Source organism: Cyanistes caeruleus, chromosome 18 (genome assembly GCF_971803275.1).
Source record: "Cyanistes caeruleus chromosome 18, bCyaCae1.hap1.1, whole genome shotgun sequence".
Classification (NCBI taxonomy): domain Eukaryota; kingdom Metazoa; phylum Chordata; class Aves; order Passeriformes; family Paridae; genus Cyanistes; species Cyanistes caeruleus.
In genome coordinates, this window is record NC_141718.1 from 5,221,209 (window position 1) to 5,247,860 (window position 26,652).

The 26,652-nt window shown below is 42.6% G+C and overlaps 1 protein-coding gene across 5 annotated transcripts in view; it reads right to left on the reverse strand.

Moving 5' to 3' along the window:
* Nucleotides 1-26,652, reverse strand: part of TTC28 (tetratricopeptide repeat domain 28) — a 104,728-nt gene that overhangs the window by 73,102 nt on the left and 4,974 nt on the right. For 3 of the 5 annotated variants that reach the window (XM_086855977.1, XM_086855975.1, XM_086855976.1), the window contains exon 2: nucleotides 26,297-26,575. In XM_086855977.1, coding sequence (XP_086712103.1) covers nucleotides 26,297-26,575 — 279 coding nt within the window. Of the gene's footprint in view, nucleotides 1-4,436; nucleotides 4,611-26,296; nucleotides 26,576-26,652 lie in introns of those variants that run through there. The other 2 variants (XM_086855979.1, XM_086855978.1) reach the window with 1 other exon arrangement.

A 26,652-nucleotide genomic window follows, 5' to 3' on the forward strand; every position in this document is an offset into this window, starting at 1 on the left:
TTGCAATCATTGCAGGTTCCCCACAGTGCTTGCTTGTAAGAGTCACACAAACATCATTACTGACAAGAACAAGGTCACAAAAAGGTATTTCATTGCTTCTAGTGAATAACAGAGCTTGTCCCAGGAACCCAAACATTCCCATTCAACCCTTCAGCTCCGAATGGCACAGCAAGAAAAGAGCTCCTCTCCCATGCAGAACATGATGTGTGTGCCCAGATTCAGTAGCAGCAGGGACAGATGGAGCCAGGAATGGTGGCACAAAGTTACAGATTGAAAGAAAAAAGAAAAAAAAAAATAAAAATCTGAGCTTTTGGATCCTACTATTACACAGTGACCGAGATGAAATGCACTATTCCAGTCTCGAGCACGTACTGAAAATCCAAACAGAGGACTTGGACATATCATATTATACAGATTCAGAAGTAAAAAAACCAATACAGATCTCCAAAAGAGTAAGTTATGGCAGAGAGATAATGAGATTTGCATGAATTTACTAAGAGCATATTTTCTTCTGTACTCCAGGAAAACTGAAGAAGCTGTTTGTACACAGAGGCATTACACATGAATGAATTTTCTTACTGAAAGGCTCTTGGTAAATATGCCTCACTTGTGGCAGTCAGGAACAAAGGGATATCAGTTCAGCACTGTGTTGCTATTGATGATTTACTGAATCCTTCATGACATCCACACCCACCACAGTCAGTTCAGGTTTTGTCCAGCATTTAATCACAGAATTGATTAGAAATTGACTCCTATATGCAATTTTGTTTAGTATCTAAACCAGCTGCTCTTATCAGGGTCAAGCAGGCAGAACTTCCCACACAGCTCCTACATAAAAACAAGGTACATTTAATACACATGAAGCACCACTTTATAAAACTTGCTAGCTTTAACAGCTTGGAAAGGAGTGTTCTCACCTGAACTCCAGTACCCCATTATGCACTCACAACTATAATGACATTTTTATTATTATCCATAGGTTCACTACTCTGCATTAGCAAACACAACCACACCACCATTCATGCCATCCATTCTTTTCTCCCCTTAGCCCAGAGGCTGCAGCAAATCCTAGCCAACAAGAAGTCAGAGCAGCCCAAGGCAAGCCCACGGCAATGGGATCCAGCAAAAATCACCATCTCACTGATGAGGGAGCTGCTTGAGCCACCATCCTGTTGGCAGCAAATGTGTCTCTGCCAGCAAACTGTACCCTGGAGTTGAAGGAAGCTTCAAAAAGAGGTTTTGATAAGGGAAGGATTTAGTTCCAGAGCTACAAGACTCTCAGTGGGCCCTCAGTGCCAGAGAAGATCATGGAACAGGTCATCAGAGTGGGGAACAGAGCTGGGGGAGAGTCTGGAACCCAAATCTGATGAGGAGCAGCTGCAGGAGCTGGGGAGGCTCAGGCTGGAGAACAGGAGGCTCAGAGGGGATCTTCTGCCTCTCTACAAGTCCCTGAAAGGATGCTGTAGCCACCTGGGGGTTATTCTCCTGAGTAACCAGCGACAGGACAAGAGGAAATGACCTCAAGTTATACCAGGGAAGGTTTAGGTTGGTTATTATGGGAAATTGCTTCATGGAAAGAGTTGTCTAGCCCTGGCACAGGCTGCCCAGGGTATGGTGGAATCATCATCCCTGGAAGTGTTCAAAATGGTTAATGGTGAACATGGTGATGCAGGGTTGACAGTTAGACTTGGTGATCTTATCCAAACATAACTATTCTATGATTCTACGCAGTTCCTAAAAACTGAGCTGCTGAACACATTGACATGACTGATTTTATGCTTTTCAAAGAATATGATCAATGTAACCAATCAGTCATGGCTGTAGCCAGACCCTGTATAATTGCTGGCTCCTGAGAGGCTGTCAGCACAGTTGTGCTCACCCAAATGCAGGGGGCATTTAATGCTGGAATTCCAGCCTGCCTTCCCAAGAAAACAGACTGACACTGCGCTGGCAGCCCTTGGCTCCTGGTCCCAGTGCCTGTGTCCCAGGGCACTTGGCCAGCATGGACCTTGTTTTGGACTAGAAGACAAGGATGCAGGGGTAACCTGGAAGGAAGTGAAGCCAGAGGTGAGTCACCAAAGTCCACAGGAAAAGAGTCTTTATTAGTTCTGATGCTTGTGGGAAAAAAATTAGTAAACAATGGTCATTTTTTAAACTTAAAAATACACATAGTTTACAACAGAACAGGAGTATTTCAGACACAAGCAAATTCAGTTTTTCACTTGCTGAAGGCAAAAGAACCCGTTACACATTCCAGGCAATAGCTGTATCTGGGAATCACCAGACAAAGGAGCATACTCCGGGGTTACACACAGGACTAATAAACTGTGTGAGATTCTATACAGCACCGTTTCACAGCTGTGAAAGCAAATATCTCTCAATGAGCAAAACACCTTAAACATTTAATAATAAAAACATGGGTAAAGCAAAAGAATACAAATGTAAATAAACAAATCAAGGGAGACTCCCGATTGAGTGAAGCAGCACATGCATTCAGCTCTCTTATTTGGGTATTCTAATAGGGACAAGGCAGGGAAATGACTTCTTGAAAGTCACTGGAGGATAGGACCAGCAGTAGCGGGGGGTATGGTACCACTCAGTGCTGCACTGTCTCATTTTCTGTGCTACTCAGAGCTGGGGCAGCAGAACCTCCTGAGTGGTCTGCACAAGCCCCTTTCCTGAGGCTACTCCGTGCAGCACACGACGGCAGCTCTGCAACGGCACCGGGCCAGCAGAAATCCCAGCCGCGCTCACGTGAGGCTGCTGGCAGCACGGACTGAATAACCTCTGCTGAGAGTCACTGGGACTACAGCTGAAAACACAACCAAGTCCAGCATGAACACAGTTCACATCGCATCAGGGATAGGAATTATTTTTTGCTCAGATGAGTAAGGCGCCTGACAGTTCAGAGAAGTTCAGCTGTCTCGTGTACCCTCTACACAATCAAATTTGGTTGCCCAAAATCAACTCGATTTGGACACAGACAATAACGCAGAGAAAAGAAATAACCATCTGACATGGTGATTTAAGCATAAGTGGATGAGCCAATACTGCCGAGTGAATCCTGACACTCTGAACAGAATCTTCCAGAGCCGAGGAGTCCAGCCAACAGCCAAGAATAATATTTCAGTGGTTCAGTCAATACAGCTGTAACCATGGCCTGGAGGGGTTTCCACAGCCGTAACCACAGGAGCGACTGCACATTCACTTGAAAATAGTAAAAACAGACATTTAAAAACCTACAGCTTGTAGACATCTTAAAACCAGTTTGAAAGGAGGCACAGAGGGGCCTGAAAAATGCACCAGCACTCCCACCAAGCTTGACTGTCATCTGTTTATCCTTCTTACGAGACAATGACTTGAAATAAGAACTCTCACTAGGTACGATCACTTGCTTGAAAAAAACCTGAAAGAACAGCTTCAGACTAGCTGGAAAGAGGTGAGGTGCCAGTGTACAAAGCCTGACTGATCACCCGGAGCACAAGGCACGTTCCAAACAGGACAGTCTAACACCGTTTATTCGTGTCTCACACTCACAGCCAGAGACACTCTCATGCCTTTCACATATGATTTCTATTTCTTCCCTGATGTAAGACACAGTATCACACAACATGCTACAGAAGGAGCCCTGCTGGTTCAAGCAGGCTTTCCCAAACGGAAAAAAAAAGCAAAAACCCAACAAAAAAACAAAACGGAAAAAAAAAAAAAAAGAAAATAAAAAGTTTAATAGTCCACAGCTGCCAGGAGCAAAGGGTCACTGCCGCAGAGGGGCGGCACAGCACACTCGGTTTGCTGGGTTCTCCCTTCAAAGAATATCCATAAAATGCACTGCCAAGCGCCATGGAAAAGCGTCCGGCGCCGCGGCCCCGCACGGACACCGCGCACCGCCCGGCGCGGGGCCCTCGGCGGGCACCGGGACCGCACCGGGACCGCGCCGGGACCGCGCCGTGCCCGCAGCCGTGTCCCCAGCCGTGCCCGCAGCCGTGTCCCCAGCCGTGCCCGCAGCCGTGTCCCCAGCCGTGCCCGCAGCCGTGCCCGCAGCCGTGGCCGCAGCCGTGGCCCCAGCCGTGTCCCCAGCCGTGCCCCCAGCCGTGTCCCCAGCCGTGCCCCCAGCCGTGTCCCCAGCCGTGCCCCCAGCCGTGTCCCCAGCCGTGCCCGCAGCCGTGTCCCCAGCCGTGCCCGCAGCCGTGTCCCCAGCCGTGTCCCCAGCCGTGCCCGCAGCCGTGTCCCCAGCCGTGTCCCCAGCCGTGCCCGCAGCCGTGTCCCCAGCCGTGCCCCCAGCCGTGTCCCCAGCCGTGCCCCCAGCCGTGCCCCCAGCCGTGCCGGGGCGCGGCCCGAGCACCGCCCGCGTCCCGCCCGCCCGCGGCACGGAGCGGCGGCCCCGCCGGGGCGAGGGGAGCGCGAGAGGGAGCGGGGCGGACCCTCCCGGCACTCACCTTCTTCCGGGGCTGCCATTTCATCATATTTGTAGAGCGGGGACGTGCAGCATCAAGGTGGCGCTGGGGCGACGGGCGCAGCGGGGCCGCAGCCCGCGGTCATGCTGCCCGGCCCCGCCACCAGGCCCGCGCCGCGTCCCGCGGGACGGCAGCCGGCCCGGCCGCGCGGGCCATGGGCGGGGGCTGTGCCCAGCCGGCGGCTCCGCCCGCACCGGTCACGCCCGGGACCCGCGGGGCGCGGCCGCTCCCGGGCGCATCGCGGGCGGCGAGACCCGAACCAGGACCCGGCCCCGGCCCGGCCCGCCCGGCGCGCGGCAGCTCAGGGGCGGCGCCGGCCCAGCCCCGCCCCCGCCGCGCGCCCGGGGCCGCCCCCGCCTCACGCGAGCCCGCGGCGGGCACGGACACACCGCGCCGGCAGGGGGCGCTGTGCGCCGGAGCGGCTCTTGCGCCCCCTGTCGGTGCCACCCGGCACACGGGGACAGCCCGGGTGACACTGACACGCGGATACAGCCCGGGTGGCACCGGCACACGGGGACAGCCCGGGTGACACCGACACGCGGGGACAGCCCGGGTGACACCGACACGCGGATACAGCCCGGGTGGCACCGGCACGCGGGGACAGCCCGGGTGGCACCGGCACACGGGGACAGCCCGGGTGACACCGACACGCGGATACAGCCCGGGTGACACCGGCACACGGGGACAGCCCGGGTGACACCGACACGCGGATACAGCCCGGGTGACACCGACACACGGGGACAGCCCGGGTGGCACCGGCACACGGGGACAGCCGCTGTGTCCGGGCACGGGTGTCCAAGGACGCGGCCAGCCGGTGTGTTCTGTGCACGCAGGGGTGCCCGGGCACCGGGAGAGCGCTGCTGCAGGTGGAAGGGCTCTGAGGTTCCAGCTTTATAGTGTGGTTGTTTTCCCGTCGAGCTTTCGCTGCCGGTGCTGGGGCTGCAGACTGAAAGCAGAGCTGAGCACTGTGGCCATCTCCAAGGAGCCAGCTATTCTAACATCACAGAGCTTCAGCATGAGCTCTGGGGGCTGCTCTGAGACTCTTCTAATAAACGAACATAGGCTCAGGAGAGTTACAAATCCTTAGGGAATGAACACAACACAATTTAACTCCGGGCTTATATTATTGAAATGGCGCAGAGGTGTAGATTTCATTGCTGTAAGGAATGACCAACAATGTAGCATCTTGGAAGTAAACAATAAGCTTAATGCAAATGTAATATCAAAACACAGATCAAAAAATATTCACTGCCAGGTCCTTGGGAAACACAACAGTTGCTTCTTTCCATCGCAGTTCCTCAGTCCCAAAGGACACTGTGCCTTGGCTCCCAGGGAGGCCAGAACGTTCACAGGGGTATTTCAGCTCTAGCCTTGATGCTCAGATGCTGCTCCCTTCCGCAGTGGCTCTGTGTACTCTGCCATGAACACAAAGCTCAGACACCAGTCCCAAAGCTGCCTTCAGCAGGTCTCATCTTGCAGACACGAGCTCTGTGCTCCGTGGTTCTGTTCCCACACCTTTCCCTGGATTATTGACAATGCATGCGGCAGAACGGAGATGCAAGTGAAAAATAAAGCTTTGAAATGCAGTAGGGACTGAAAAGAACAGGTGTGGCTGAGCAGAAAAGGTGGAACTCCTGCTGGTTTTACTCCCCAGAGCTAGTGTCTCCCAGAGCTCTGCCTTTCTAATATACCAACAGAAGAGCCAGTGGGACCAGAAACTCAGAGATTTCCATAAATTGAAAAAGTGGTATTGAGAATTCTGAGAAGTTCTGTGCACAGCAGTCGGTGCTTGAGTCAAGAAAATAAGTGCTCAGCATCAGACAATGTTCAGCATCAGAACAATGCCATTCTCCACGTGGCTGTCAGAACGAAGCTTCATCAAATTCACAGACAGATTACAAAATGTGGTGTTTTGACATAATCAACAGGAGGTTTTTGAAATGCTTCCCAAGTAAGGATAATTAAGTGGAAACAATGCAGGAGCTGTTGTGAGAGACTGAAATGTTACAGTTAATGGCTTAAACATTGTTATGAAGGACTTTTTGCCCACTATGACAAAACTGTGTTAAGAAGCTGTGACCATCAAAGCCCACCCCTCCCTGAATGTGACTCCTGACTGAAGCATTGGACTGTGAGTTAAGCTTCCTAAGGGAACTTGAGATAAGATAGAGACACTATTTCCAATTATCTCAGGTCTAATAAAGAGGAAATACATAAATAAACATATTTTATTCCTTTTACTACTTTAGAGTGAATAATGGTCATTATTTTGGCCAGTTGGCACAACAATCTTCACAGTGCAGTGGGGTCTCTGCTGGCACCTCAGTTGTGACTGTATCATATAAACATGATGTGTCTGTGAAATATGTGTGATAGTCCTATGGTAAAATGTATTTCTCTAGTTCAGTGGATAGGAAACATATCCCAAATTTTAAGTGCATCTTACCAGAGAAGGTGTTTGCTTTCAGAACTGTTGAGAATCTGGCTTAGGACATTTCAGTTCTACCCTTACATGATCCTGAGCAGAAAACCATGTTTGGCACCTGCTTCTAATTATGACTTGCCCCTCCTTTTTTCCATAGGAAGTACAATTACTGCTGCTATGGAGACAAGTGTAATTCAGGCAAGATGTGGGTCAAAGCAATACTTGGAAGGCAAAGATTCACAGGAAAGTACTCTTTCTGCTATCTGTCCTCTCCTGAAGAAGGGTCTTCTCCCAGTCTTCCCTGCCAACTTCCATCACCATCTGCTGTCTCAGGTAAGGAAGAGTCAAATAAATCATGTGTAACTAACTCAAGAAGTTCTCCTGGAACTTCTCACCAGGAGAGCTGCTCTTCCTCCCTTGCCCACCCCATTCCCACACCTTACTCAGTGACTCCAGCCAGTCATAGGATCTTACAGCACTCACATCATCAGTATCATCATCTCTTTGGGCATAACATCCTCAAATAACTCTTATTAGCCCAAAATGGGAGACTTACATTAATTTAGTGGAGAAGGCTATGTAAATTTAAATTTTCTTTATGTATACTTACAATGTTATCAGGTTCCTGAACCAAAACACTTTTATTCCCCAAGGTAGCTCCCTATGCCTGCTTCTCACAATACACCTTAAACATATTTATATGAATTCTTTCCAAAATACCCAGTTGCAAGCTGTATTATCTTACATGCAGACAGTAGTGAGACTGAAAACAATCTTGCCCTTCCTGCTATGATGCTGCTTGGACTATGGGCCTGAGATGATCATTTTCTAGAAGAGGCAAATGATTCAGGAAAAGTTTGTGTTGAAATGAAGGAATTCTGTGTCTGAATATGAAATAACATCAAGCAGGATAGAGGATGGCTGAGGTACCTTTAAGGACTCTCTTTCTCTGAGGAAACAGATCCATCAATACACTAGAGGAACCAACAAGCTCCCAAACCCTAGCAGCAAATTAAATGTGAAACCTTTCAATGATGATTTAAAATCAAGGCCCCACTTAGACACTTCTCCTAAGGAAGTGGACTTCAGATAAATCTGACAATGACATGAAGAAACTGAAAGATAAAATAAATTAAACTTACTGCTTTAACAATTAGCTCTTCTGGAGCTCACAGGTTAGCAAGGAGGGAGTTAGAGTTTGGTGACATACTCTGCACATTAAATTTGTCCTGTTTTTCAGGATAGAAACATACCTTCTAAATGTAAAGAAATCATAGAAGCATATGCAAAGTTTTAATAAAAATTCTTTTTTAGATTTGTCTGAAAGGGCTACACAATAAAACTATTGTATTATAAAGGATCTGTTTTGTCTATTCTAAATTTCTCTTCCACACAGTAGAAATGTAAGCACGTTACACAAGCTCTCCTACTCCCGAGCCTTAAGATACTCAACAAAAGATCTCATAACAGTCAGAAACAGCACTTAAAACTCTCGAAGGACTCTTTTCTTACTGACTTAGAATGATAGGCAGTTCACCCGCTGAACTTTCTTGTAAAATGTGTACCAGGAATTTTGTTTGTGTCTGTTCACATTTTCAGCCAGCACTGTATGAATAAGAGATGTGACACAATTTATCCATATGCAGCACCATATCTTCCCAAAGCACAGCATGCTGTATCTCACAGCTGCCCTTTTCACTGCTGCAGCAGTAAGAGAAGAGAGAAATAAACTGAACTCCTCTACAATGACAAAGTGTCCATAGACAGCCAACAAACCCTCAAAACCAGAATCAGATAAATCTTCTTCAGAAAGATAGATGTTCGAAGAGCAATTCCTTCTGTAGGCTACAGTTAATCTGAAGAATACCTTGTCATTGCCATGTCAGAGACAACCATTTCAAAAGTGGGAAACAACCTTAAGGTGTTGTAAAACCCTACAGCATCACTGAAATCATTGGAGCAGAGACAATCTGGCCACTCTGAGGAGTCACATCTAAGATTCTTAGAACAGAATAGTTCCAGTTGGGAGGGACCTAAAACAATCATCTTGTGCAGTTTGCTGAGAAGAAGCATCTCCAGTTCAGCACTACAACAGTTTCTGATGCAGTTTTAGTTAGCTTTAAACTAAAATTAGGAGAGCTCACCAAACTAGGACCTTGAGACCCTGTCAGTGACCAAGGCAACCCCAGTCAGCTTTGTCCTACAGTGTCCAAGCCAGCACAGTGCTGACTTCAGTCAGAACCTGACTTCACTGGCATTTTTCTACATAAAGTTGTGAGAGCATTTAAGAATAACTAGGACAGCTTTTGGCTCCAGCCTAAAAATACAGAACACATCTGCTTCATTTACCTTCATGTGCTCAAATATCCTGCACTGAACAAGCATAAGTGCTCCTAAATTTTTTCTCTATGGAGAAACAGAAGGAGCCAACCATGCAGCAGTTTTCATTCATGCCTGACAGGAAAGGTGAGGGGTAAGCCATTTGCAAGAATAAAAAATTAAAAAAATTCCATCTGCACCTACATAAAAGTGCTTACTGATGACAGATTGATTTAAAGTACTTTTTTGAAGGTTAGGTAAGTGGAAGTTAATTACTAGATACTAGATTACTCCATAATCTACTTTTGCAATTAGCATCTTTTCTTACTGAAGTTTTATTACAAAAGGTGACCCCACAACAAACCCAAAACCCAGTCTTGAATATTCACTTGTACTCATTTAACCTCTCTTTTTCTCCAGCACAGATTTTTCCATTTTAAAAAGTGAGGTTATAAGTAGATACCTTAGAAACAGAGGCTTTTTGCACAGGCACAGGGCAAACAGGAAAAGAATAACATTATTTGCTTCCCCAGAATGTCTCTGCTGATGTGTCTGGAGCCCTCAGAAAAAGGACTCTGGTGTCACCCAGAGACCCAAAGCCCAGGCCCCACCATGCAGAACGGAAAACACAATTAGAACTGAAATGTAGTTAAGTAATTAGAGCTGGAAAAAAGATTGTGGTTCATTTCTTTAACCTGATACAGTGGCTTTGACAGCAGGTTCTGAATGTGTGTCAGAAATATTTAAAAAACAAATGTAGGAGGGAATTACCTGAATGACATAAGTAAAGGGAAGAATTAACTAAAAAATTTTCAATTTATTAAGATCTAGGAGAAGTGGGAAAGACTCAACAGATCTTGAATTACATTGCTACACGATGCCTTCTTTATATGCTGCATGTACAAGCAATGACAGACAAAAGAGAGACAAATTAGTTTGATATATTCTCTCTGCCTGAGCACAGACTTTCACTATGTTCAACATGACATTGTAACAGGCTGTCAGAAATGCAGTGATTGTCAGATTTTCACATTGCTACCCAACCACCATTCTATAAACATCAGTTTAGGTAAAATGCTGCCAATAAGCTCATATTTACACTTCAGAGAAATGTGCTGTTATTCTTCTCCTTCTAATTAAGCTGTATAAAGGCTTAGGCCTAATAACCATGACTTTAATGTCCTAAAACTGAAACAGTTTATTCCAAATAATTATACAGTGGTTTATTCCAAATAATTCCAGGCTCAATAAAAATCAGAAAAATAAAATTAAAATAAAATAAAATAAAATAAAATAAAATAAAAATTTCTTGTTGCTAGCCTCAGCTGTGGTGCTACAAGAACACCATATCAGATAGACAAGTTGGTCCCTAAATCTAACAGCCTGGCCTATTAAATCAGTAATTTATTCTGCTGCGGTGGGTGTCCTAATCATTCTGAGAGAACAGACAAAATCTGGGAACATACCTCTTGTAGATCCATCTTCTACAAGATGAAGAAGACAGCAAATGGTGCATCTTGTTTATGAGGAAGAAAACTCCTTTCTGATGCCACTTGTTAGAAGTTTATGCCTTGAAGTCTGGGAGCAGTTATCACACCTATCCAAGCACAGGGACACTTACAGGGCTGTGCCTTCCTTATTAAAATGGCACAGAACACAATTTGCCTCCTGAGTTTTCCAGCTGGAGAATCACCACTGCATGCTGAGGACAGGGTCTCACTGCCAGCACTAGTCCTCACCAGCATGGCAGAAATGCCTGGGCATCCCAGACAGGAGGAAGCAGATCCCTGCTGTGGTACAGTCTCTGAGCTCAGCAGAACAACTTCTGCCCAACAAGTGTACAATATGAACCTTCTGGCAACTCACAGGTCTCACATTCCTCTGAGACAACCATCAGAGTACTCTTAAGCAGCTCCCTCAGAATGGCACAGTTCCAAAGAGTCCAGAGAGACAATTTACCTGTGTGACTACTACAGGAGACTTCTCTGTAGTCTTGTATACACACCAGCAAGGTTATAATACTATTAGTTAGCAGTGATCCTTTCAGCAGGAAAAATCATCAGTAAACATAAAAACATATATAAAACAGGAAAAAACATCTCTCAAGCTTGAAACGCTGTCCCATTTGGATAAAGAATTCCTGACTTTCTGTAGGCGTTCTCCTGTTGCTGCCTTCCAGCATCTCCCCTCCTCCCTTTAATTAAAGCCTGTGCAAAAGGAGGGAGAAGCAAAGCTTTATTTAACTCTCTGTACACCAATGACCATATAATACTTTCTGTACTGAATAAAAATATTTTCAGTTGACCTCAAAATCTAGGGGGAAAGAAATCTAGAAAATAAACCCAAAGTATTTTCACTCTGAAATACAGAAAAGCTTAAACCCACCTCTGGCTTTACTGCATGTGAAGCACTGTTGGGTAAGAGATTCAAATAATTCCTGGAGGTCAGTTAACCTGCAGAGAGAGCTGTGCAACGGTAAAGAGAGCAATGTCTGGCACCAGAGCCTCTGCTGGAATGTGGAACCATTCTTAATAGGAAGTACAAGTGAAAACTGGAGTCAGTGGATTCCTTTGAATCTCCTCTGCTATACACAGTTCCTATGAGGAAGCCCTCGGTATGTTCTCTGGATAAAACAGGAATTTCTCCGAGCTCATCTCTGAACAACATAAAAGCACTGGGAAAGGCATTCTACACGGACTGCTCCCAAGAGCAGAACTCGGGCTCCAGGACTGAGAAGCCCCATGGAGCATTTCTGTACTCGGCACATACCGTGGCTGAGAGCAGGCTCAGTACAGGACATTTCTCAGCATCTTTACAAAGCTGGTTTTTCCATTTTTCCGAGTGCGTTCCAGCGCACACATCTGGCAGCGCTGCGGCGCGAACAGCAGTTCCTGGCTCTCCGTGCATGTGTTCTGCATCCCATGACATCATGCACTCCTCAGCCTGCCAAGGCGCAGTCTCTACTGTACAGACCACCAAAACAGAGCCCCAGCATCCCTGTGGGGAACAGGGCTAACTTCCAGCCCCAAAAGTTCTCCCCTTGCAAAATCTTGTTCAGTGTTTCATCTGTTGTGCTGCGCTCTCTCCCACTCACACCCATTACTCAAAAACAGTTTTCAAATCATTCCTAAATTGCTTCTACTCTATCCTGCCTGTAAAGATCTGCTCTGCACAAGGCTGTAACTACTCAGTTACTTCTCAGCAGAACAACACTTTTTCCTGTTATTCACAGTCGGTTTTTAACTCTTTAGCAACCTGGAAATGGGGAAATCTGTATTTCCCAAAGAAACCTACATTTGTTTTTCTTTGCTGTGAGTAATAGTAGGTGGCACTGTACAGATTGATTGCTCTCTGGAGATGGGATTAATGGCTCATCTTGTGTCATACTCATTACTTAACACTGCCTCAGCAGCAAGAAAGCTCTCTGGCACACTTAAGAAAATAGGTTCTAAATTGTAGGGTGAATCAGAAGAAAAATAATTCTATTACCTGAAAAACGTTCATGTTCAAAATCTTTCAAAACCTTTTAAAGAAAGGCAGACAAATGCCAAGAGCAAAGGTCCATGACTTGCACACTCATTGGTGGAGAGCCCTGGAGCCAAGAACTGCTGCATGATTAGACCCTGGAATTTACCAAACCTGGCTCTCTGCTCCAGGTCCTGTTATCAATCCCAAACTGATCAGCCAGAAGGAAACAGACATACAGATACTGCAACTTGGTAATGAAGTCACAATGAGAGATAAGGCTGCAAGATTTCCCTGCAATAATTTCATTAACAGAGGTGAAAAACAAGGTCTCCAGGCTTGATTCCTCTTAAACAGGGCTTAATTGTCAAAGGGTGGAGAAAAATTGCAACAGATTGACATTTTAAAATGACAAATTTCGGTATTATTCGTGCAAAAGAGCCAACTCACTCATCAGGCAAGGGTCATGCAGAGGTTATCCACAGAAACAGGACAAAGCCAGAAGCCAGGTCTATCACAAATTACCAGGCACATTGGCTCGAGGCAGCAGCAGCCCATAAATCCACTTCTCCCAAGACAGTACTTGCATTTCTAGATACAGTGATTCCACTGACATCTCCTTTGCTTGCCACCAGAGCATTTCCAGATATCAGTCTAATGTTCCAGAACAGAAAAGTGAGGACATTTGCATGATTTCAAGTTACTGTGCCACCAAACAAAAAAGCAATTTTTTCCTGTTGCCTGCCCCCAACTTCAGAGCACCCTTGGAAAGGTCACCCAGTTAATGCCCTTGAGTTCCTTTTCATCCATCATCACTATTATTATTATTATTATTATTATTATTATTATTATTATTATTATTATTATTATTATTATTATTTTAGTATTTTTTCCAGTGACGACCAGTGTTTAAATTAATTTGCTTTATATTAATAAAGATTAAAATATGCTATATACATGTAACTATGTAGTGTTTCTCACACTGAAATATACATGTTTTGTTTACACTACCTCTTCCCCCGGAAAAATCTCAGATTAATTAATTGCCACATATGATACTCCAGAGATAATGTATTTTCCTTTTTACTTCTGGTAGAGAAATATGTGATACAAAGAGAATCCCAGCTGCAGATAAAGTAAAAGACCTTAGAATTAAGGTCAGATAAATAAATCAGATTTAAAGAAAGAAGACTCACTCTGGCACTCCTACTCTGACCATTACAAGGTGTTTTGTTGTGACTCAGGGAATCCTGAATATTTCTGGTCCTTCCTCACTTGTAACAGCAAAGCAAGGAAATTTATGCTCCTGAATTTCAGTTCTGTGTCTGTTTTCATGGCAAGTTATTCCTGACAAGAGTCTTTAAAGAAGCTTTAAAGAAAAGTTATCCTGTGATCATAGAGATGGAGCACTAATGAGTTTAATTAGAATGCAGTACATCAACTCTAGATTGAGACATAGCCCAGCATGATTAATTATCCTCTTGGAATGGCTACAGCAGAATGGAGGGGCTATCAAGGCTATCCTCTAATAGCTGTGTCCACCCACCTTCTCCACCTGCCTGAAGAGGTGCTCTCCTTTCCTGAAGCTTGGCTACCACTGTGACAGCTGTGGGTGGTGCCAGTACCAGCTCAATAGACGATAATCTTAATTCATCATCTTCCCTATTAGCAATTACCCTTGCTCCTTTCAAAATCAAGGTCAGTTTTATTTGGCATACTTATCTTTCAGAAAAGTGTCAGTGTTCTAAGCATGAGTTTTTCAGCATCAACTACTATTTAGTTATGTAAAAACAGGAATCTTCTTATTTCAGAGCTAAACTTATAATCATGTCCTATCAAACTAACTCAAAAATTATCTTGATTAATCCCTTGAAATGCATCAGCCAGTTCCCCAGTTCACCCAGTTATAGCAATATCAAAAAACTAGAGTTGAAAATATATGTACTTGATCTTTACTTTTCAGAACATCTTGAATAAGATGTTACAAGATGTTTTAAGATGTAACATCTTGAATAACATAACTGAAACCTGTTTGGAAAGTAGACTACAGGTAAGCCTACAGCTGCTTAAAGTTCATTGGCATTGTCTTGAATGCTGTCACTTTCTGTAGCTCTAAGATGCCCCCAACGATGCTTTAGCCATGGAATATTAGGTACCTGAACACACTGTTCACAAGCTCCTCCAACATTACAGCCAGCAAACTGCATGAAGGAACAGATCTCAGCACATGTCCCAGTCAGGACATGTGTTTCTCCACCTTTATTATTACCACCTCACCAAAAACCAGTAGATGAAGCTCCCACACGAGAGTGAGTTCCTCACATTCAGAGCCAGTTCCTCAAATACAATCTCAGGCTAAACCTGAAGGCTACACAACATTGAAAGTGTGAATATTTGAACAATGCCACTGCTCACTTCAGAGGCCAAGGGACTGGGGCAACCCCAAAGTAAGGGAAATAAGGTATTTCAAGTAACTAGCTTTCTTTATGTTGTAGTGCTAGAATTTTGGGGGTTTGTAGCACTACAGAGATTCAAAGAGGTGCCTAAAGTAAAATGTAAAGACCACCTTCTTTACTGTGATAGAAAGCAAAAAATTCAGTTAAACATACACAAAAGCCCTTCAGAGGCCTCAGCCTTTGAAAGACCAGTGAGCTCACTGCATTTACCTTCCCAGCAAAACAGTCTGAGATTAACAGAATGGAGAGTTGTAGATCTGCTACGCTCAAGTTGTTTCTTTCTGTTCTACAGTGCGATTTTATAAAACATGAATTCACAGGAGCTGCAGTAAAATTTTAATTAGTGAAATACAGATGGTTATTTTCATACAAATTTAAAATTTTCCTGTTTTTATTAAGCACCAACCAAACCCAACACAATGTGCACAGTATTTACAAATGCATAAAAATATTTATAGTTCCAGATATGATTTATCACTGTACTTAACAGTACTGAGCACTCTAAATTACAAACAATAAAAAATTGCATTTCTGTGGGTTTGTTTTTGGTTTGGTTTTGGTTTTTTTTCTGTTTAGTATAAACACAATTTTGTGTGGGGACACAGAAAAAGAACAAAACCATTAGTATTTGGGAGGAGAAATTGTGTGAGAGCACGAGAGACAATGGATGTGCCTGAGCCAGGAGTGAGTTGCTGGTTTGGATCATTAACTAAGAGCTCGATGCTCGCTGCTGCTCCCTCTGCAGACTCCAGGATCAGTATCCTCGCTCAGTGCAGCCCAAGGGTGAGATGAAGCAGAACGAATGTGGGAGGGCACAAAATCATACAGGCAACCGATTTCTTTTTTATTCGTTGGAACACTAATTTAGGCTTTTTTAAAAGCTACGTTTACAATACACACTCCTCTTATCCACATTCCTTTTCTGCTGCATTCCCTATTCTGTTACAGCTTTCCAAAGCCTCAGTAACTGTACCTTGCAATACCAAACATTTCCATCTGAGTTAAGTGCACATATTTTCTGCTTTAAGCCTAGGAGGGCTCAGTGCTGTAGCTGTCCTTTCCCAAACAGTCACAGAAGCCATTATTTCTCAGCACACTTTCAGAGTGCAAGCAAATCCAAGAAGCTGACATTTTTTATTTAGTACCCATGGGCTATAACCATGAAAAATTTACTCCCTGAAATACAGTTGCATGTATTTCCTATCCACCCTACTCATGATAAAAAGTAATTTCCTTGCACAGCCTGGTAACAATGGCAACTGAATGAGATGTATCACCATAAAATAAACATGAGCACATTGCACATCTGAATTCTCCAGAGTGAGACTACTACTCTGTGTTCCCAGCAAAGATTTAAATGAGTTAGAGGCCTTGAAGCTTGACATGTATCTCTAAAGGCATGGGAGAGGATTCAGGGCAATTGTCATTAAAATTAATCACTATTAGTGATTACAAACCTCCAGTAACACTGCTCACTGCAGGAGAGCTATTAGGGCCAAAACAAGATGTCTAAGCAATGAAAACCAAAAGCTAATCAAGAAGTTTACAGATATTCCTGTGTGATAACTGAGGGGGGCCAAAGGTTACACTTACAACAAAATCTGGTATTAGCTTGTTTTCCAGTTCCTACTCATCTGGAAAAGGAAAAGCAAAGGAAAACCATTATTCTGTATTATAGACCAATTAAGAATGAATTACAGTGCAAGGAAAAAAAAAATAGAAAGGAAGTAAAAGTAAGAAAATGTGTCCAGAATTCCTATCCTGAGTTATTACAAAAGTCCAACAGAGTGAGGCAGGACCCAACCCTGCTCTGCCCAACTCACGGGGGAGCTGTCCAGCAAACACAGAACTGAATGTTACCATGGTAACAGAAATAAAACCACCTTTTAGCAGCTTTTTCACACATTTAAAAAAATTATGAAACTGAATTCCACTAGATGCTATGGCTTCACAGGACAAATGGGCTCAGAAATCCAGCTCTTGAGAAATCCATCAGTGATAATGAAGATACAGCAACTCAAATGTAACCTCGAGGACAGAAAGCCTCTGGATCTCTGACACGTTTGTCAGGAAAATAATCCCAGTTAGGGATACAGGTTTAGTTAGGAACTAAACAATTCCTGTTTCCTTAAACATCTCACACCCACCAGAGCTTGAACTCCATTTGTGGCCCTTCAGTCTCAGCACAGCAATTCCCATGGAAGAGCCAACACCTTCTATCAGCTGAAGGGAACAGAGATCTCAAGGAGGCAGAAGAAGGCTATGTATGATTCTGTGATTCTGTGACACATGGCTCCTACTACTTGTGAGGATGTGGGTTTATAAATTCACCTTTAATTGTGTAAATTAGTGATTATTAAATTATCATTACATTTTTTAATTATTGGTTTTGTATAATTCACATTCCCCTTTCTGCTATGTCTTGTACTGCTTTTCATGTTTTATTTGTGAAGGACAAAAGCTTGCAAGCAGATAGCCACAAGGAGTAAAATATGGATTACATAACCCATGGCAAAAATTAAACCTCCTTTTTCACTCTGAAAAAGTTGGAAAATTATGCCTGAAGTACCCACTTAATGCAGCATTTCAAGAAAGTTTCTTTCCACTTCCCATATGAGACCAGCTTCTCTTAACAAATGTTTCATCCAAGTACATTCTCCCTTTGTTAGCATCCAGAATATCTAGGGCTTGGTATACATCTTTGAAGAAGTTCATTAAAATTGAATCATAAAACCATGAATTTAATACTTGTCTAAATAAAAAATAAGTTTTCCACCAGGGGAAGTGAGCACTGTATTAGTTCTAACACAAGAAAAACTAAAGGAATAGTTTTCAGTTACAGACCTATCAAGCACATAGAATTCTGACCTGAAAAGACTAAGGAAAGCCATCAGATACACTGCCTGGGGAGAATAGTCTCAAATACTGGACACTGAGAAAAATGCCTTTATTATACATATATTTTTTTTATATACACCAATATTCATATGATCTATTTTTTCTATGAGCTGGTTCCTCAACTGTTTTAGAATGAAAAAAGCAATATAGGAATTTGCATACCACTGCCAACTTCTGGTAAAGCCATCAGAAATTACAAAAATAACTGCACTAAAGAGCATAAAAATTTTGTGTCTATGATAGACTTTGAATAACTTCTAGAGAAATTCAGTTACTTGACTGAATGGGATAGAAACCTGACATTCCTGAGTGAAGGGAAGAAAGGAAGAGTTCAAAAGTAACATAAAACCAGAAAATAAAAGTTAAATTAGAGTGACTATTCACTACATTATAGAAATTACAATATTGTTCAACCTTTCTTTTAAACTTCAGGGGTAAATTCTCTATTAGTGGGTAAGAGCTGAACTATCAGTCATTTATTTCTATTGTTCCACGTAACAGAAGGGGCTTTATAATTTCCTCTTTGAAGCATAAGAGAAATCATGTACAAAGATGCTTGTGGCAAAACAAATGTCACCTGCTTTGTCCAAACAGTTCAGACCTCAGTGCCCTCAGACACAAATGGAGCCGTGACTCAGAGAACAATAGGTTTATGGAAATAAAAATAATTGCCACAAACCTCTTCCCTGTTTGCATTAGTTTGAATTGTCATCATGCTCTTGTCTCAGAAAATGCCTGTGCTTAATGCAGCAATTATCCCTGTGCTGCATCTCCTACTTGTACATGACCACAGACACTTCACATCTGACTTGGCTACAGGGAGTGAGATGGAATGACCTGAACAAACCCCTGTTGGCACTATAAGGCCAGGAAGATGGAATGTTAAGCCCTGGATGTATTTTCAGCTGTCAGGGAGCTCTCAGCAAGGCCCCTGCTAATTGCTTGGGTTTTCTTGCCCTTGGCACAGTGCAGCACACTTTGTAAATGGTATCCTTGAGTGCTTCCTACTGACTTGCTAGTCAAGGCAATTTCCTGCTTTCTCCTTTTTTAGTATTTTCTCCTGTCTACTTGCTCTCACAAACTCTCCATTTAATTTAATTTCCTCAGAGACTGCTTGAGACTACAGGTCTGTGATGAGGTACCAGCCTGTATGCCCAAACAAGAAATGCAGGTTTGTAAGAGAATTCTTGTCTATTACAGAGAAACCACGTACAGCATCCTTGAATCCACTCGAATCCCCTCCTGTTCTTTATTGTCACTCAGCCACTGATGGGCAGATCTCAGAGGAGAGGAGGGCTTGATGCACTCCTTGTAATCCACAACCTCTCAGGCAGTCTCCCTAGTGCTGCTCAAATTCTAGTCCTTGGCCAACCAGAACTACAGCGTAAACTCAGAGAGCTGGGACGAACCCAGGATTGCAAACCCTAAGAAAAACAGGGCTTTTTGCTGCAGAACAAAACCAAAAACATCTGAGACATGGTTGTTGGTGATTTGATTAACTGAAGCAGCAAATAATGTAATTGTAGCAAAAGGAAAAATAGATGGGGATAAGGGGCTTAACAGACACTAGAGTGACAAAATTAGAGCAAACAATTAAAATGCAAAGAAACCCAAATGTGTATAGATAACTGAGGGTAAAGCAAACCATTTCAGAAAGCTCAGCTCAGAACAGCTGCCCTCCTTCTGCTGCCAAGCATCAGTGACACTGCAGCCTCAGGAGCCAGATCTGCCAGCACTGCCCAGCCAACCATTCCTGCTTGATGTAGACAAACACAATGGGCAGCATGAACAGCAGCAACTGTGGAAAGAAATTAACGAAATTCCACTTAAATCTAAAAATTGTGAATATCTGCATAGAGCTGAAATGAGTTCCCAGGCCCTGCTGAACGCCTGAGCACAGAGCGCCCTCTCACGTGCTTCACTCAGTTCTCCACAGATCACTCCAATCCTCCACAATTCCACAACTTCAGAATGAGTCACTACTATGGTAATACTAGCAAAGCAATTAATCTCCAAGATGAGCAAACTCAATCCTTGTGTGCTGAGCAAAAAGAAGGAATACATATCTCATTCTTAAGAATTACAAAATGGAAGGAACAAACCACTGAAGAACTAAAAATAGAGCAGAAAGATCATCTGGCCACTAATTCCTCCAGGTCTGGCTAGGTGAGAAAAAGAGGTAACAACACATACTAAGGTTTTAGTTTGAAACTACGGGGTACAAACCCCAGTATTGTATAAATAAATGAAGGCAGTCCAAATGTCTTAAAATGCTATCCAGTGGTAATGTGCTTGAATCTCAATGAGCAGGTAACAAGATACTTTTTCTTAAATGTCACCCTTGCAGATCAATCCTCACTTCTGCATCTCAGAATTACTTCTGCATTTGTGCTTTGGATATTCAGATATATGAGGAAAAAAAAAAACACTATACCATTGCTGCACAGTAATACAACTGGTTCCAGTGGGAAGAGAACTGTGGGGTACCTTCCAGGAAAGAAATTTACATTACAGCATTTAGACTAAGTAGAATAACTGCAGTTAATTCCATAAAAGAAAATTTTAAGTTGCTTTATTCCATATACAAAAGGTTCCAGAAAACAAAGGATGGAATAATGAAACCCTACAATAAGTGCTTGGAAAATTTGTGCTGATTTGTTGCATGCTGAGACTTGAGTACCTCTGTAAGTTTTTCCAATTCTAAGGCAATAAGCTGATTTCTTAGAAAGGAGCAATTTTTCTTGTGTACACGTGAGAATACGTTGGTTTTTTTTTAGGATTATGTAACTATAGTGTCATTGGTCCATGGTGTCCCTGTCCCCTGCTCTCATGTTGCACTGCTACTGCTCTGTAGTTTTAAGAATTTAGGAAAAGGAGAACCTATACAACTTATCTGCACAGTTTTCCCCCAGCAATGCCATAAGCATCACTTCTGGTGCAGAGAATACTTCTCCAGTGAACCCGACTTTTGGGAAAAATTTAAACTCCATAAAGCTGTCAAAATACTACATGATGCTCATTATTTAAACATCTCATTGGAAAAAGAAAAAAAGGCGGGGAGGGAGCAGAAAGCTTTTTGGTGAGAGTGGTCAAACACATGAACATGTTGCCCAGAGAGGCTGTGGACTCTCCACCCTTGGAGATATTCAAAACCCAAAAGACAATGCCATGGACAACCTGCTCCAGCTGACCCTGCATTCATCTCCAAGGGTCCCAGCCAACTTTAGCTACACTGTGATTTTTCAACACAAGAAGTCAGAAAATATCACACAAATATCATGATAACGTAACACAAGTTCTAGCAAAGCGAAAAGTCTGTTAAATGGTTTTATGTCTGAAAAACTGAAATGCAACTTTCTGCAAATTAAAGACAGACTGTAAGCTGAAGGACAGGACTGGAAAGTTCCTTGCTCATCAAATTAAAAACAAGAAGTCTATTCATGAAAAAAGTTATGTGGTCAAGGCACATTCTTTGCCTAAAAGTTTTACATGCCACCGAGGTTCAGCACTCTGCTTGTCATTCATTGAGAAACTCTGAGGTCGTTAGGGATTGCTAGAGCACGTGAAGGTTCGTTTATAGAGATGGGCAAGCAGTCAGGAGAAGTGCAAGTGGACATGCAAGTGTCCTTTTTTCTTGTAAAAGTCCTGGTCACATGGCTGACAGCTGGAGTCACTTAACAAAATACCAGTGCAAGCTATTCTGCCAAATTCCCCTACAGTGAGATGACAACACCTAAACCCCTCTTGCACTGCAAACACCCAAAGGCTTCACAATTTCACAAAAGCTCACAATTCCCCTTTCTTTCTGTTCTTTCATATCTTTTCTCCACTAGAGATACTAAGCCACATTTTTAAATTGAGACAATCATTTTAAATTAGAGGAGACAAAGATCATAAGAGAAACTTGTGCCTGATGAAAAGTGCTGTAATTCTTCCTATTTGCTTCTGAATTACATATGCACAGGGCATTTCTTTTACATCAGCTACACCCTCCAGACTACTCAACTTTTGTCTAAAAGGTGTTTCAGCTCTCAAAAAGATTGATACAGAAAGGCAGTCCTGTTTCAAGAAATAACATTTTTCCCTGCCTAGTGGCTTGAACAGTTGCAATAATCAGAGATTATTACTGAACCCTGATCTTCAAATCTGTTTGCCAGCTTGGCTCCCTCTCATTCAGCACACACTGTGCTTCTCAGGGAATGCTGCTCCTCAAGCACCAGTCCCTGGGGCTTCAAACAGCACAGTGTCACTAAATGGTACAGTCAGCATCCTTCTACTCACACAGGACAAAGAAATCAAATAAAATCAAGGTACCCCTCAGAGTGCTAAAGACATCCATCTTTGTGATTCTTGCTTCCATCTGTCTTACGCTGTGAATGTTCCTATTAGCCAAATGTATTCAAGTCTGACAAAGTCATTTCATCTCCTGTTAATGAACAACTTTTCTGTTGAGAGATTAAGAGAATAAATCAATGCCAAAATCCAGTTAATTGTTCAGTAGCAGTAGGCTGTTTGTACCTTTTGTTAGCTGTCACAGCACTAAGCCAGCACTCAACGGGTAGTGAAATCTACATTTTAGCACAGAATTAGGTCCAAATTTAAACCATTTAAGCCACAGCATTTTTTCAATAATGTGAGGATTTAAAAATATCTCAAAATCAGCAAGAACTAAGAAAAGACTGTTCAAGTATCAGAGTCAGATAATATATATATCTCCCTCCATTTTCATGTACCATGCCTAAGGCTGCGCAGCTGTGAGGAGAAATAGAACAAAAATTTTCTAGAGCATGATCAACAGCAAAACAAAGAAAACTGTTCAGTGGGAAATCAAAGAACAAAACGACCTGATTTGCCTCTTGGATATTTCCAAAATGCAGTTTAATTCCTGAAATATTCTGTTATCCTTGCATTTCCCAGAGCTATGTACACAAAATATTTTTCAAATAGCAGAACTCACAAGCCAGCCCTCTCAAACAAAGCCAATGAACAGGCTGTTGTTATAAACATGTTTCAGCCACACACAGTAAGTTATTGTGGTCTGTAAGAGATCTGATGTTTATCTCTGCAATCACTTTCTCATTGTTCATGTCCTGAGCTGCATAGATAAACATATGCATTGTATAAACATACCTGCTCATTACACAACATTAATTAATTAATTTAAAGGAAGATTTTGGGGTAGGGGTCTTAAGAGCATGACTTTCAGCCACAGATTGTATTGAACTGATGTTAACAAGCATTAAGTGGAGTAGGAGCAAAAAAGTAAGAATTGACAAACTACCCAAGAAATAGTTTATATCCAAAGGAGGAAAAGAAATGTAGAAACCTATATTTAGTAGTTCAAAACACAAAAAAAACTGCATTCAAAATAGTTTTTCAACTTCCTAAGTGAAAAGAAGTCATGTTCTATATTTAAAACTCAGGCCTTTCAAATACCAGTTGTCCCTACTAAGCTCCCTCTTCTGGCTAATTAATAAACTCACTTACACTTTGTATGCAGAAGTTTCTATCTCCCCAATTCTGTTCTATCAATAAAAGTCAAGTATTAAAAAAAAAATTGGTAAATAAAGGTTGGCATTGAAATACACAAGTTTTCAGTTTCAGACAGAGCCCTCATTTTGTCTCAGGCTGACGAGTTACACACACACACAAGGAAATAAACATCCCTGCACTGTATAGGGACACTGCAAACTCTCACTCGACCATCTGCACCTCCTCTAAGCTTCTGAACACCACTGCCTATCTTCTGGTATCAGATATTCTTGAAATGCTTGTTCAAAACACACCAGAGTAGTTATTTCATTCCCCAAAGTACACCTTTCCTTGTTCTGGCTAAAATTTGGATTATATATGCAATAAAAAGACAAATACACAATTTTAGAAGTTGTAAATGTTGAAAATTAGGAAAACAGAATCACAGAATAAACTAGGTTGGAAAAGATCTTAAAGATCATTGAATCCAACCTGTGACCTAACATCACCTTACCAGCCAAACCATGGCATTGAGTGCCTTATTTTAAAAACCTCCAGAGACAGTGACTCAACCACCTCCCTGGGCAGCCCATTCCAATGCTGAACCACTCTTTCTGTGAAGAATTTTTTTCTAATATCTAGCCTAAACTAGAAGCAACCAGTCCTCACCAAACTAACAGCAATTCAGGACACAGAATGAAGACAGAGGGGCAGTAAACAGCCTCAATGTTTTAAGCCAACAGTCACCCTCATTGTGGAGCTGCCAAATCAGTAACAGACAGACTCTGGGAAAATTTTTCATTCTCTTCTAAAATCTGGAGTCGTTGCAGATGGTTTGTGGAAACAACAATTCAAAGTGAAAGGGAAGTGTTATGTAGAAGGGTGTGAACAGCACAACTCCAGTGGAATGAACACGCAGAGGATAAAAAAATAATTCACTCAGCTGTGGGTTTTCATTATTTCAGTCACTGTAGTAGCATCACTGCTCCTTTGTAAAAGCCAAGCCACACTCCCAGCCAAGCCAATTTTATAAGACCTCTATCACAACTGTGCCAATGAAGGCAGGCAGCACAGTCAAACTCCAGCCTCTACAAATCATTTCTGCTCAACACCTTTTTGACCTTCAATCCAGCTAATGAAAGGCCTCGAAGGGCAATTCATTTCATGTATATATTTACTACTGTACCTTCAGCCCAAGTGAAATCAAAAATCTGTTTCTGCATACAAAGTCTTAAAAGGACCATGGAAACAAAAGATTGGAAAGACTTCTGATTGCAAAGGCCTCTGAAGCAAAATACTGAGGGATGATCTAAAAAAAACAGAGACAAGGTTCTAAATGGGATTATGAGGGTTTGAGAGAAAAGAGGGAAGTGTGTGATGCACTGACAAACTAAAGATACCACTGTGAGAAGATAAAAGGGAAGACACAACCAGTGACTGTGGCTGAGCTCTATTCAGGACAGGATGCCTGCAAAAGCTATGTTGACTCTTCCACTGCCAACTGATAGCAACTTTTGAAGTATATAAACATTTTGTGTCACGGAGAAAGATATCCATTACACACTGATGGATTAAAACAAGAACAGATGCTATGTCATCACAGCAACTTTAAGTCTTCCAGTACTTTTTCCACCAATGAGGCTCAAAATGTTCTTTAGAAGTGACTCCTGAGTTTTTGTAAAACAAGAATAAACAAAGGAATAGAGTCTGCTTAAGGTCAGGTGGACATTTAATAGCAGAACTAGAATGGAAACAGAATTACTTCACGTTTTTAAACTCACTGATATGGTCAACCTGGAAAAAAAAGTCTCAAAAAAAAAACCCCACTCAACAACACAACTTAGAAGTTTATAAATCATCTCCCCAACAAAGCAAGAGTTTCTTCTAACGTGGACTAATTCAAATCTTAAGGAAGTATATGAAAAAGCTTTTCTAGAGGCTAATAAACAACTGCAAATCAAAATACAATACTTAGAGTGATCTGCTTTGAAATAAAAGTAAACTTAACTTCAATAGTTTGGAGCCCAGCTGGTGCAGAGTACCATGCTTGCCACCTGCTCAGCTTTCTGAGGAGAGGAACCTGGGTGATAAGTCTGCTCTTAAACCTTAAGCTAAAGTGGCTCATAAGGATGCCTGAGGGATTGACAGGAGAAATGGAATCTGGAGCAGATGCTGTTACAATCTATTAGCATGCAAAGGGCTGGCCTTGGACTAGCCAAGGCGAGGCAGCTACTGGAGCAATCAATGGCAGCTGGTGGGAAGCAAGCCCAGGAGGAAGAGGCAACCAAGATCATTTACTCTTTACAAATGTTTCCTTACATAGTCAGGTCTTACTGAGAATGCCAAGATACATATTTCTTCAAATGTTTGTCCAAAATATACTACACACAAACAGTCTTTGAATAGTATTTTGAAAGGCCTTATCATTCTAATGTACTAATAAGAATCTCTATGCTACCTCTCAAAGTTTTGGAACCACATGTTCCTGGATGCTGATGAATGCTGACTCCATTAAACATTAAAACAGATGTCTGGTCTTCACAACCCTGGAAGCATGCTGTGTTAAAACAGTAAAATAGTAGCATACTCCCATTGGGGAACAGTATGCTTACACAGAAAACTGTTTAATACCCAACAGGTAATTCAAATCAAACAACTTTTAAACAGAAAATATATTATTATCTGGAGCTTTTAGCAAAACCAGACTTTAGTACAGAAATACATGGCACTCACACTGGGTGTTACATATGCAACCAATAATCCCAGAGGAATTCCTCCTTCCCCAGAAGACAAATACACCTCCTTACCTTTGGCCATTTGGGATTCAGGAGTCGTGCTTTGATGGCATCATCCAAGGCCTTGTCATACTGGTGGATTTTCATGTAGGCTGCAGAGCGGTTGCTGTAGAGAATGCAGTTCTGGGGGTCCACTCCCAAGGCCTCGTTGTACAGCACGATTGCCGTGTGGAAATCGCCGTCATGGCAAGCCTGGTTGCTCTGGCGAACCTTCTCAACAAATTCAGCTTTGCTCAACATGGGACTGTCAGGACTTTTTCTTCTGAAGGACTTTGATCCACAGAAAGAAATCTGGGAGGGGGAAAGGGAGAAATTATATGTTAGTTTTAAAAAATGCTACTCAAATGCTAAAAGAGATTAAACTATTA